Genomic DNA, 12,323 nt, shown 5'->3' with positions numbered 1-12,323 from the left:
CACCTTTGGGGTAGTTTTCATGGGTGTCGCTATGGCCCATAGTGACACCCATGACACGTGGCTTTTTTTTTTTTTTTTTGGCTTGGTGGGCTGGACCGGGCTGGACCACTGTCGCTATAGGCTGAAGCACCACACCTGATGGGCTAAAAAAAATTATATAGCCCATAGCGACACTAAGCAAAGAAAAAAAAATACGAAATTAATAATAATGTAGAATAAATATAATAAACTGAAAGTTATTATTATATAATTATAAAAAGAAAACAAATTTTTATAAAAAAGTAATTTTAAATAAATAATATGTATTTTTTTAAACTGACGCTGTGGCCCATAGCGCCCTAAAGGAGCTATGGGCCATAGCGCCCCAAATTTTTTATTTTTATTCGTTTTTAAATATTTTTTTTACATTATTTACTTCTTTTTTCAAATTTACATTATTTATTATTTGAATTATTTTATTCCCTTTTATCTGTTAATTTTTTATAAATTTGTAAACAATTTTTGTATTTATAAAATAATATATATAATTTCCTTAACTGGCGCTATGGGCCACAGCGCCTGAGTGGAGCTGTGGCCCACAGCGCCCCAAATTTTTATTTTTTATTTTCGTTTTTGAATTATTTTTTTACATTATATTACTAATTTTTTAAAATTTACATTTTATATTATATGAATTAATTTTTTCCCTTTTATCTGTTGATTTTTGATAAATTTGTAAACAATTTTTGTATTTATAAAATAATATATATAATTTCCTTAACTGGCGCTATGGGCCACAGCGCCTGAGTGGAGCTGTGGCCCACAGCGCCCCAAATTTTTATTTTTATTTTTCGTTTTTGAATTATTTTTTTACATTATATTACTTATTTTTTAAAATTTACATTTTATATTATATGAATTAATTTTTTCCCTTTTATCTGTTGATTTTTGATAAATTTGTAAACAATTTTTGTATTTATAAAATAATATATATAATTTCCTTAACTGGCGCTATGGGCCACAGCGCCTGAGTGGAGCTGTGGCCCACAGCGCCCCAAAATTTTTTTTTTTTTTTTGTTTTTGAATTATTTTTTTCCATTATATTACTAATTTTTTAAAATTTACATTTTATATTATATGAATTAATTTTTTCCCTTTTATCTGTTAATTTTTGATAAATTTGTAAACAATTTTTGTATTTATAAAATAATATATATAATTTCCTTAACTGGCGCTATGGGCCACAGCGCCTGAGTGGAGCTGTGGCCCACAGCGCCCCAAATTTTTATTTTTTTTAATTAATTTATCAATTCTTTTTTTTTTATAAAATATTTTAAATAAATTATATTTTTTTCCTTTTTATTATTTTTTTCCACATTACATTACTTTTTTTTTTAAATAACTAAATTTTTTCTTATTTCAGTTCTTTTTTCCGCTTTTTTATCCGAAATTTTTTTTTAATTAATTTATCAATTCTTTTTTTATAAAATATTTTAAATAAATTATATTTTTAGGTTTTTTTATTTTTAAAGGAGGCGCTATAAGCCCCAGCGCCTACAAGGCGCCCTAGGCCATAGCGCCCCCTTTTTTTTTTTTTTTTTTTTTTTCCACATTACATTACTTTTTTTTTAAATAACTAAATTTTTTCTTATTTCAGTTCTTTTTTCTGCTTTTTTATCCGAATTTTTTTTAATTAATTTATCAATTCTTATTTTTATAAAATATTTTAAATAAATTATATTTTTTGGTTTTTTTATTTTTAAAGGAGGCGCTATAAGCCCCAGCGCCTGCAAGGCGCCCTGGGCCATAGCGCCCCCTTTTTTTTTTTTTTTTTTTTTTCCTTTTTATTATTTTTTTTCACATTACATTACTTTTTTTAAAAAAATGTTATTTTTTCTTATTTCAGTTATTTTTTCCGCTTTTTCTGGAAATTTTTTTATAATTCATTTATCAATTTTTATATTTAACAATTATTATAAAAAATTTAAAAAATGCGCTGTGACTCATAGTGCCTTTGTGCCGCTTGGAGCCACAACGCCTCATATTTTGATTTTTTTTTTCATTTTTAATTTTTTATTCACATAATATTTGTTCATTTTTAATTTTTTTTCTTATATATTACATTAAGTTATTTTTATTCCTTTTTCTTCACATAAAATTTTCTATTTTTAAAAATTTATTATATAAATGGGGTAGCCAAGTGAAGTCGCTGTAGCCTATAGCGACTTCTGAGGGTCGCCACCAGCTACAGCGCCTCCTTTAATATGGCGTTCATGGCTTAGAAGCACACTCAAAATTGCCACGTGTCATAGGTGTCGCTATGGGCCATAGCGACACCCAATTAAAGAGCCCCAAAGGTGTAAAATGTTTCAAAACAGCCCCATTTTGGTATTTTGTTTGTAAAACTACACTATAATGATCGTTTAGCCAAGTAATTCAAATACCAAGAATTTAAAATTCTATAAATTTATAAAATTCCTCATCCAAACACACTATAAAGATATGTTTTAGAGAAGCTAAAAGACGAAAATCACACAGAGTCACAGACAAAAGTAAAATCAAAATATGTTTTCTTTCCGCAGTTTGGTTTCATTTTAGTATGAAAAGAAATATTAAAACAAATGTAGCGTCCACATATTTTATGATCTTTTCAAAATGGAAAATGAAAGATGGATTATGACATGAAAACATGACCGTATCCTTATTTTTATATTTTCATTAAGAATATTTATATTATTTTATATATGTATATATATATTTGCAGAAGAAAAAACAGGCATTTCGTACTTTTGAAACTAACAGTTTATTTTAATTAATTAATTAATATATATTTTTAATAATTATATACAGCATTTTTATAATACTTAATTTAAAAATAAAATTAGAAAACAAATTGTAAATACTAAAAAGTGATATTACCTTTTTTTTTTATAAATTTTTTTTAATCAAATAATTTTAATAAAAATAATGATTGATTACATGTTAAAAAATATTATATAGGTGATTAACTCATATACGAATGCAACTAAGCGCACGGGCAGAATAAGTTGGTCCACATTCCAGAAGAGTAGTTCCAAACGGTGCCGTATTTAAACCCTCAACCTCGAGGGAAAGGCCTTAAGCGCCTCACCAACAAGGCAACAAGAAACACGACTCATTCACACTCACACATTTCTTCTGCTTCGTCGGAACCCTCACTTCGTTCTCCACCGAACCCTCTCTGGTAATTATCGCTATTCATTTCTCTATATTACTATTATTCTCAATATAAAAACTCTTTCAACTAATATTTGGATCGGATTTCGTAGCACTCGCGAATCTGCGTCTAAGAATTTTCTAAACAATGCAATGCGTGAAGCTACAATCGCGTTTTCGCGTCACTCGTTCACTGAACCAATCGACGAAAACGAGAGACTTTCATTTCTCGTATTTAATTACTGTTGCGTCCTTTGTTGGAAAACTCGATGAGATTTGTATAGCACTTTAGGCCTTTTGGTGAAATGTTTGTGATTGAATCCTGATTTTAACTGGAACTGTTCTTAATTAATTTAAAGTCAACCACTCAACCTTATGATTCGTTATATTGTTTATAGAAGGGAAGGAAATAGAAGCAACTGCAATGGCTACACGGGTGGCTGCAAGGTACGGATCTAGAAGGCTGTTTAGCAGTGGCTCTGGAAAAATACTCAGCGAGGAGGAAAAAGCTGCAGAGAATGCTTACTTTAAGGTAGCCTCGAAAGCTTAGTTTTATTGTGCTGTGGATTGAAAATTTTGGTGTAATGTTATTCTGTTGGAGCACCTTCGCGAGTTCACAAGTTTGTCCTTGGTAATTTCCTTCGCAGTTTTCTTGAGTGCGGTGTAGTTGTTGTTGTTGTTTCAGGCATTTCTTTATGTTTAGGGATACGAGTATTGTTGTATAATTAGGGTGTTCTAGGGTTCAGAAGTTCTGTATGAAGTGTGGATTGAGCTATTATTAGTTTTGGGTCCTGTTTGGATAAATAGGCACCACTATAAGAAGTAAAAATGAAATAAACTTTTTCTATAAGCTAAAAATAGCTAAATAGCTTGTGTAATATCAGCTTTTCAAGGTTTCTAGACAGGGCCTTGGTAAGTACTTATAGAGACGTTTATCTAAACAGAGTCTTGGTATGGTATCAGTTGTTGGATATAAAATCATTTGTGTTTTTGCTCAACGGCTTAATGTTTTAGAATGATTGGTTCATGATATGGAATCAGAGCCTTGATGAGTAAGTGATTAAATCTCTGCACAAGGTTGGGCTAACCTGTGTGACTGGATAGTGGATATGTGTTTTGAAACTATTTATGAGCTTTCACTCAACAAAAGCTTTTGGGATAGTTGCTGAATAGCAAATAGGTGAGTTTTATGCAGACACTATATGTTTCTGAAACAGTTTTAGAATCTATGTTAAAAAAAGTGCTCAGGAAAATTTGCCTCTAGCATGCATTGTTAATAAAGAAATGTGATGTTCAGATATGTTAGTACAGGCAATTTTATGCATCCTCTGCACATGTTGAGGAACATCAAATTGGCATTTTCTTAAGTGCATTGGAATTTGTAATTTGTTTTAAATAATTTTCTTTTGGCTTTGACTAATCTATTGAAATTGTCTGGATTAGGATCATTTGTATTGCCTTAGGTTCTAACTTCTAACAGAAGGAAACGATTATTTGTTCATTTTTGTGCTTAGTTAATCTTAAATTTTAGTCTACCACTTGGCTGGAAAATAGATTACTGTTGGTAAAAATTTAAAGGTATAAATCCATATCTCTTGTCAATCCACTCAATTTCCGTATGAAAGGTGCTACCTTTTGTTTTTAGTGTTTGTCTACATCAGTAGAGGTTTGTGCTTGACAAAAATATATATGTTGTGTTGTGTGTTTACTTATTTTTCATATTGCAGAAAGCTGAGCAAGAGAAGTTGGAGAAGCTTGCTCGCAAGGTATGCCCTTGAATTATACTCTCTTATTCTTTATAATCTTTTTATGATTTCAGTACAATATATGATAAACTTCTTGAAATTATTTAAATCATTGGATCATCAAACCATTCTGCATTTTTTTTTTTGATAAAGGATTCTTACCGGTTTTATATTGTGGTAAACGAATGGATTGGATGCATTATGGATTTGGTTTGTCCAATGATCTAGGATTGACTTGTTTACCCATTTAAAATCCATTAGGATCATTACACACACCCAAAAAAAACTCTAAAATACCAAAGACAATCAAGTGAATCAACATCGTACATGCCCAACCTATTTATTATTTTTAAATTCAAATGTTAAGCTGTTATTTAGTGTAACCTATGAGGAAACTTATAATTGGTCTAGAAAACGTTTTTTATAAAATAGAAAGATTCACCACCCCACCCCTTTATTTGGATATTTCAATTTTGTCTATAATTGATTCAGTATAATTTATCACATCTTAGTATGAAGAGTATTTTGTATACACTGATTACAATATCTTTGGCTGCATGTGAAACACTCATAAAGAAATACTGTCAACATACCGAGTTAATTAGCCCACCCAATATAACAAGTTTATAATTCACCATCTCATTTGGCACACCATTTCTCAGAAAGATATGATAGTCAAAATGTTTGCTGACTATCTTGCAACATTTTATAATCAATTCCATAATTAATCTTCTATCTGTATCTTCAGAAACACATACTGACAAATAGTAATCAAGTTCCATAACCATAGCAGTATGTGTCTGTATCCTCAGAAACACATGCTTAGAAGTCCTAACACATACCACTATGGTTATGGAACTTGATTACTATTTGCCAGTGCCAAAGTATGCTTTCATCATTATGCAGATTACATGAATCACCAATTAAATGATATTTATGGGTGAGTTAAATGACACAGTTTTCAGCAATTGGTGTTTGGTAAAATGGAATCATGAAAAATGCGCTTGTTGACAAATAATTTATTGGAAGAAATTAACTTTAAAAAATGTGAAAGAAAAACATGTATATTAACAACAACAAAATCTTATACTCTAGGTGAGGCCGGTTCCTCTCAAGTATTATCATTATTCATTTACATAACCCTTTTGCTTTAGTATTGCTCTTGCAGTTTTATGCACCTTTTCCTTTTCAACTAACTTTTGAGTTAGATACTTTTAAACGTTAAAATGAAAATCTGCACTTTTTATCCCGCTCATGACTCTAACCAATGAACAAATTAACACTAAATGTTGATTTTACTTGATATCCTGTCACTTTGCGTGTCTGTTACTTGTGTGCAAGAAATTGTTCTCCGGTTGTGTATGCAGTTGTTTGTCTATCAATGTCGTGTTTTGAACTTAATGGTAACTGTATACTCTAATTTAGGGTCCTCAACCAGAAGCAGCAGGGTCGGGGGCTTCAGTAACTGATGCCAAACCAAGTGGCTCAGGACATACTGGAACATCAGCTGACAGAGTTTCAACTGACAAGTACCGGAATTATGCAGTTGTAGCTGGTACAGTAACAATTCTTGGGGCTTTGGGGTGGTATCTTAAAGGCACTGCAAAGAAGCCAGAAGAGCAGGATTGAGCATCTCAGCGGTGCATGTTCTGATTTTGTATTGGTTGCAGTAGTTGCACAAAAATAAATGACCACACCAACTCTGTTTTTATTCCATCGTACTATTATCATGAATTACTTTAATATTTCATGTTTTACATGTCACCTTTATCTTCTTGATGCTACTTAGCATGACAGGCGTCAAATTTGTTTTCACTAATCACTAGTCGTTTAAACTTCAAATGCCATATGATGTGATGATCACTTGCATTACATTTATTTGCCCTTCATCAGCAGGGTGAGATGGTGATAAAAAGGAGTGAGATTGTATGTTGCTGGAACTGGAATTAGGCTATGAATGTAATGTTAAGAGAGGAGGATACCACGTCTTGAGTTCGTCATTAAAACTGTGCTGTTTTGTAGGGGTATGGATAAAAATCAATATTTTCTGATGTTAGCCTTGGAAACTCGAGCATGGACCAATAAATTGAAAACATAAATAAAAGAGAGCTATAATGATTAATGAAAGATGTTATTATGCACCCAAAAAATAACGGGAGATGTTATTGCTGCTGGTGGAGTGGTGGACGGCAGATTGACAATTGAGGAGCAGGTGAAGTTTGAGTGGACAGTCGTTGTTCGTCGGTGGGAATTTAAGATTCCTTTTATATATATATATATATATATATATATATATATATATATATATATATAAAATAATGATAATATACTCTCACTTATTTTTTAGTTGGAGTATGTTAGTAGTTTATACTAAAATTTTAAGACAAAAAATCATTCATTTCATTTGAGTTGGTTAATTTATATAAATGATATTATAGTAATTTAATTTAATTTTAAATAAAAAATATTTTTTTTCTTTTATTAACTTTATTTTTTAAGTCATTTCTCTCTTCTATTAAATTCATTCTCCAAATCATTTCTTTTTTCTATTAAATTCTTTCTCTAACTTATTTATTTCTCTCCTATTAAAGTCTTTCTTTAACTCATTTCTCTCTCATCTCTCATGATGTCTTTCCTCTCTCTCTAAACAAATAAAAAATTAATTAATAGAAAAAAAGAAATGAATTGGAGAATAAAGCTAATAAGAAAAAGAAAATGTTTTATTTTTTTAAAATTAAATTAAATTACTATAATATTTTTTGTACAAATTAACTAAATTAAAAGAAATGAATGATTTTTTTATCCTAAAATTTTGGTGTAGGTTACTAACATACTTCAACTAAAAAATAGGTGGGAGTATATTAGCATTCACTATATATATATATATGTGTGTGTGTGTGTGTGTGTGTGTGAAAGGGTTATAATTACACCGGTGTAACTTTTACTAAGTATTATACCACTCAATAACTTTATATTAATTGTGAATTTTGTGAATCCAACCGTTAAATTAAAAGTTCATATCACTTTATATGTGTATATCAAATTTTGTTAAAATTGAACAAAAACTTTAAGATAATCAAAGTATTCATATTTTAGTATATTTTGAAATGAATATATTACGTCAATTTTGTTTTATAAGAATGAAGTATCAAATCATCTTGGATTAATATAAAATTTTGTATATATGATTTAAGAGATATAAATTTTGAAATCTAAATATCAAATCATTTTAGAATTTATGTGTGCATCCTCAAACTTCTTGGTATAGTGGTTGTAAGATAAAACATATGGACCAAGTACTTCTAAAATCAATTCTTGCAATGTTAAGATAATACATGATTAGTGGAAGTCACATCTTGTAAAAAAAGTTGGGTTAGAGAGTTTAACTTGTTGAGCAAAATGTGAGTAGTTGTAATTTTTAGTATTAGATTCAATTTTTGTGTATAAAAAAAAGTATGCCAAACTTATAGTTTTTCTTACATTAAAGACTTGGAGCCCAAGTTATAAATTTATTAAGAAAATTTGACTTGGTCCCTTTAAGTAATTTTTACAATTATTAGATAGGTATGAATGTAACTTTCTTTTTTATTCATAGGATATGAGATCTTGGGGGACACAATTTCCCCCTTTTTCAAAATTCATTTTTCTCTTATTATATGAATAATTATCGCTTAAACATATGTTTGGATTTAGCCATAATAGAGAAAGAAAAATACATAACCAAAGATGAAAATGATCTATTTAAAAATAATTTTCTTTCGTGAATTGATTTTTAATAGGCATAACATGATTTTAGAAGAAGACGCCAATAAAAATAGTAAAATATTTCTTGTAAAAAATCAATTATTGATAAAGTTAATGGATATTTTTCTAAGAATAAGACGTTTATAAATTTACATACATAATGAAACCTTTTACACCCATGTATAGATATATATAACTGATTATTAATATATTATTTAATAATTATGTAGCATGTGTTATTTATCCCAGATAAATGAAGTGTTATGAATGAGCTTTAAAAGAAGTTATGAATTAGGATGGAAAGTGGAGGGCAAAGCGGTAAAACGCACGTGGTGATAAGAGAAGGGCATTATCGTAAAAGCCTTCCCCTCCCTCTTCCACTTCTTAAGCATCCTCATGACAGAAATGAGAGAGGCATGAGAATGGGGAAAAGGGTAAAATGGAGCTGGAGCTCGGCGATAATCGGAGCAGCATCAGCGGTAGCAGCAACAGCCCTAATATCAGCAAAACCAAAGGACCCAACGTTCCACCTCATATCCATTAACTTCACCTCCCTCAAACTCAACCTCCCTCTCCTCGACGCCGAGCTCCTCCTCACCGTCCACGTCACCAACCCTAACATCGCCCCCATCCACTACTCCTCCGCCGCCATGTCCATCTTCTACCACGGCTCCCTCCTCGGCTCCGCTCAGGTCCAAGCCGGCTCCCAGCCCCCCCGCTCCTGCCAGCTCCTCCGCCTCCCCGCCCGCCTCCACGCGCTCCAGCTCGCGCACCACGCCACGCGCTTCGCCCACGACGTCGCCAGCCGCGAGATGGTTCTCGACGCCGCCGTGGACATTGCCGGCACCGCTAGGGTCGCCTGGTGGGACCACCACTTCAAGGTCCACGTGGATAGCCACGTCACCGTTGACCCCGTCTTTCTTGACGTCATTGACCAGGAAAACACCTCCCAGCTTCAAATCTTCACCGCGGCTTAGGACTCTTTATGTAAGCACTCAGCACTCAGCACTCAGCACTCAGCACATGATTACCTGCACATGATTTAACTGAGTTATTAGTTTGTTGCCTTGTTTCGTCATGAATTCTAATATGCTATTTTAGAGAAATTCTAACATCATAATGGACCATTACCTGCTCATCATTAATCCTCGTAAATGAGATATTTGATCTTTGGTGCATAAAGAGGTTTGTGGCAAATTGAACGATGAAATTAAAGTATATAAATTAGGATAAATTTTATAGAATTGAAATTATTTATTTAAGTGAAGTTGTCTTATAACTATTTATGTCTTTGTGCTTGTTTTACACAGGTATGCTATGGATTATAACTACTCAAGTGGCACATTTAATTTTTTTTTAATGATGAAGAAAGAGTCGTCATAATTAGTAACAACCTACTATTAGTTGTTATAAGCATAGTTTTAAAAACAGAACCGGTCATCGAACCGGTTAAAGTATTGAGTTAGTGGGTCAAAGGTTGAACCGGTGGGTCACTGGTTGAACCGCATGACTCGATTTTTATTTACTTTTATTAAAAAATATTCATATTAAATATATTTATACTTATAAATTTTAATAAATTCATATCTTATTTTAAATTTAAATTTTTCTATCTTATTTAAAATTATTTTTATTTTTATTTTGTAAAAAAATACATAAAAAAATTACATGTTAAACGGTATATTAATACAAATTAAAAATATAAATAATATGTACATATATAATATGCTTGCAATTAATATCACAAAATAATATATGTAATATTTACATAGATATTGAATTATTAAATATATAATTTAAAATTAATAATATACTATAAAAGTTATTTAAGTTGTATATATTGTAAACAAATATATTAGAACAAGTACTCATTGTTATATTTAATAAGACTCCTTGCTTTTTCATTAAGAGATTCAATTTTCATTATTATTTTTGTGATTTATGGTCCCTTAAAAAATTTATAAAAAAAAAAGTGGTTGAACTGGTTTGACCCACCGGTTCACCAGTTGAACCGGAAAATTGACCGGTTCAATCCGGTTTGAAACGAGTCGACTGCATAACCGATCCAACTTCAGATTCGGACCGGCTGGACCATCGGTTCCCGGTCCGACCAGCCGGGTCGGTCCGGGTTTTAAAACACTGGTTATAAGTTATAACAAAATAAAAGTGACTAAATTTTTTTAGGCATAAAAATAAAAATATTAAAATTGGGATTGTTATGAGTGATAGTGATCCCATTGTTATAAAAAAAAATATTTATATTACAGTCAAGATTTAAACTCAAAACTTTCGAGTTTGAAAACTAATTGTAATACTAATTGGACCCACATACTTTTATCATTAATACAACAACATCAAATTACATATTATGGATCAACTAAACTAGTTGATGTATCATAACAACATCAAATTACATATTATGGATCAACTAAACTAGTTGATGTATCATTCTCAAGTTCAGATAATTCATCACATAAACAAACAATAATTTAATCAGGAATACGTGGTCGACGCATACATTGTGTAATTTCTTTAAGAGTTCTCTGAATCTTGGTGTAAATCCAATTGGTCTAACTCCAAAAAAACTCTTTATACACACCAAACATGTAATCTACATCATTATCATCCATAAGTTGAAGAGAACAGTAATCAACAACATTATCTTCCTCAAATTGTACAAGATGTCTTCCCATATGACTAGTGCTTCTATCAACACGTGATTGTGTTGTCACATTGTAGTGTAGAGCATTTATCTTCTTTATTTCTGCAGCTTTTACTGTACACATGACCATTTCAATTCTTTTGAATTTCATTTTCCAAGAACCTTTATTTCTCCCTTAAATAACTTGTTTCTTGTTTATTGCTTTGCACACGGATTCTAGGGTGTGCCAGAGCTTTCTTAACCGTTGGATATGTTGATTCAAAATTTAACGGATTACATTTTAATAAGTGAAACGAATTAGTGGTTTTGAAAATCTGTCCAACCCAGTAAGTTAGACTGATATGAGCAAAAATAAGTCCTAAATGTTTTCGTATTGAATCAGTGAAGAATTAGTACAATAGAATTGATTCAATATCGATAAAATCAATAAACAATTAATTAAATCGATTTGAACTTGTCAATCAATTTTTTAAAATTTAATTTAAATTATTTTTAATAAGAATTATAAATTAAAATAATTTATTTTCATATTTATTTATAAAATATAATTTAATCATTTATATTAATTTATAATTTTTAATATCTTTATTCACCCTCCCTTCCATTTAAAACATTTAAAATGTAGCGTGTGGGTCCGTTTGAAGAAGGCACATGGGGAGGAGGCGTATTCTGTAGGTTGGAAGAAGGCGCATGGGACGGGAGGCGTTTTCTGTATTGGCCTTTGCCACGTCATTAAAAGAAAACGCACGGGGGAGGCGCCATCTGCGAAATGCCCTTCTCCTTGCGCTTTCTATGCCACGTCAATGCTAGCGTGTCAAAAATAACCTATTTTAGTGATTAATTTTTTTTTATAATTTATTTTATGTAATTTTTATTTATTTATTTCAGCCAATGAGCCGATATTGTGTAAAACAGTCTTATTCTTAACATGAGATTATATTACAGAACACCTATGTATAAGCAACAAATAGTAAATCTCTACTAACAAGTTCCTAACT

General features: G+C 31.0%; 2 protein-coding genes across 3 annotated transcripts; both read left to right on the top strand.

The window, feature by feature from the left end:
- The first annotated feature begins 3,042 nt into the window (after positions 1–3,042).
- LOC109799202 (copper ion binding protein) lies at positions 3,043–6,683 on the top strand. Of its 2 annotated transcripts, none has more exons than XM_020359744.3 (4): positions 3,043–3,202; positions 3,573–3,706; positions 4,902–4,940; positions 6,345–6,683. In XM_020359744.3, the coding sequence occupies exons 2-4, from the start codon at positions 3,599–3,601 to the stop codon at positions 6,546–6,548; spliced, it is 351 nt and encodes a 116-aa protein (XP_020215333.1). In that variant the 5' UTR covers positions 3,043–3,202; positions 3,573–3,598; the 3' UTR covers positions 6,549–6,683. The 2 variants fall into 2 exon arrangements, with proteins under 2 accessions (XP_020215333.1, XP_020215334.1); XM_020359745.3 differs by having other exon boundaries at positions 3,051–3,202; positions 3,576–3,706.
- A 2,261-nt stretch (positions 6,684–8,944) lies between these two features.
- Positions 8,945–10,267, top strand: LOC109798939 (Late embryogenesis abundant (LEA) hydroxyproline-rich glycoprotein family). Its single transcript, XM_020359379.3, has 2 exons — positions 8,945–9,650; positions 9,974–10,267. The coding sequence occupies exon 1, from the start codon at positions 8,960–8,962 to the stop codon at positions 9,638–9,640; it is 681 nt and encodes a 226-aa protein (XP_020214968.2). The 5' UTR covers positions 8,945–8,959; the 3' UTR covers positions 9,641–9,650; positions 9,974–10,267.
- Positions 10,268–12,323: the final 2,056 nt, after the last annotated feature.

The sequence above is a fragment of the Cajanus cajan genome, chromosome 8 (assembly GCF_000230855.2).
Source record: "Cajanus cajan strain Asha chromosome 8, NIPB_CcT2T_4, whole genome shotgun sequence".
Lineage (NCBI taxonomy): Eukaryota > Viridiplantae > Streptophyta > Magnoliopsida > Fabales > Fabaceae > Cajanus > Cajanus cajan.
The sequence above is the reverse complement of the archived record's forward strand: the minus strand, read 5'-3'. Positions and strand labels throughout refer to the sequence as shown.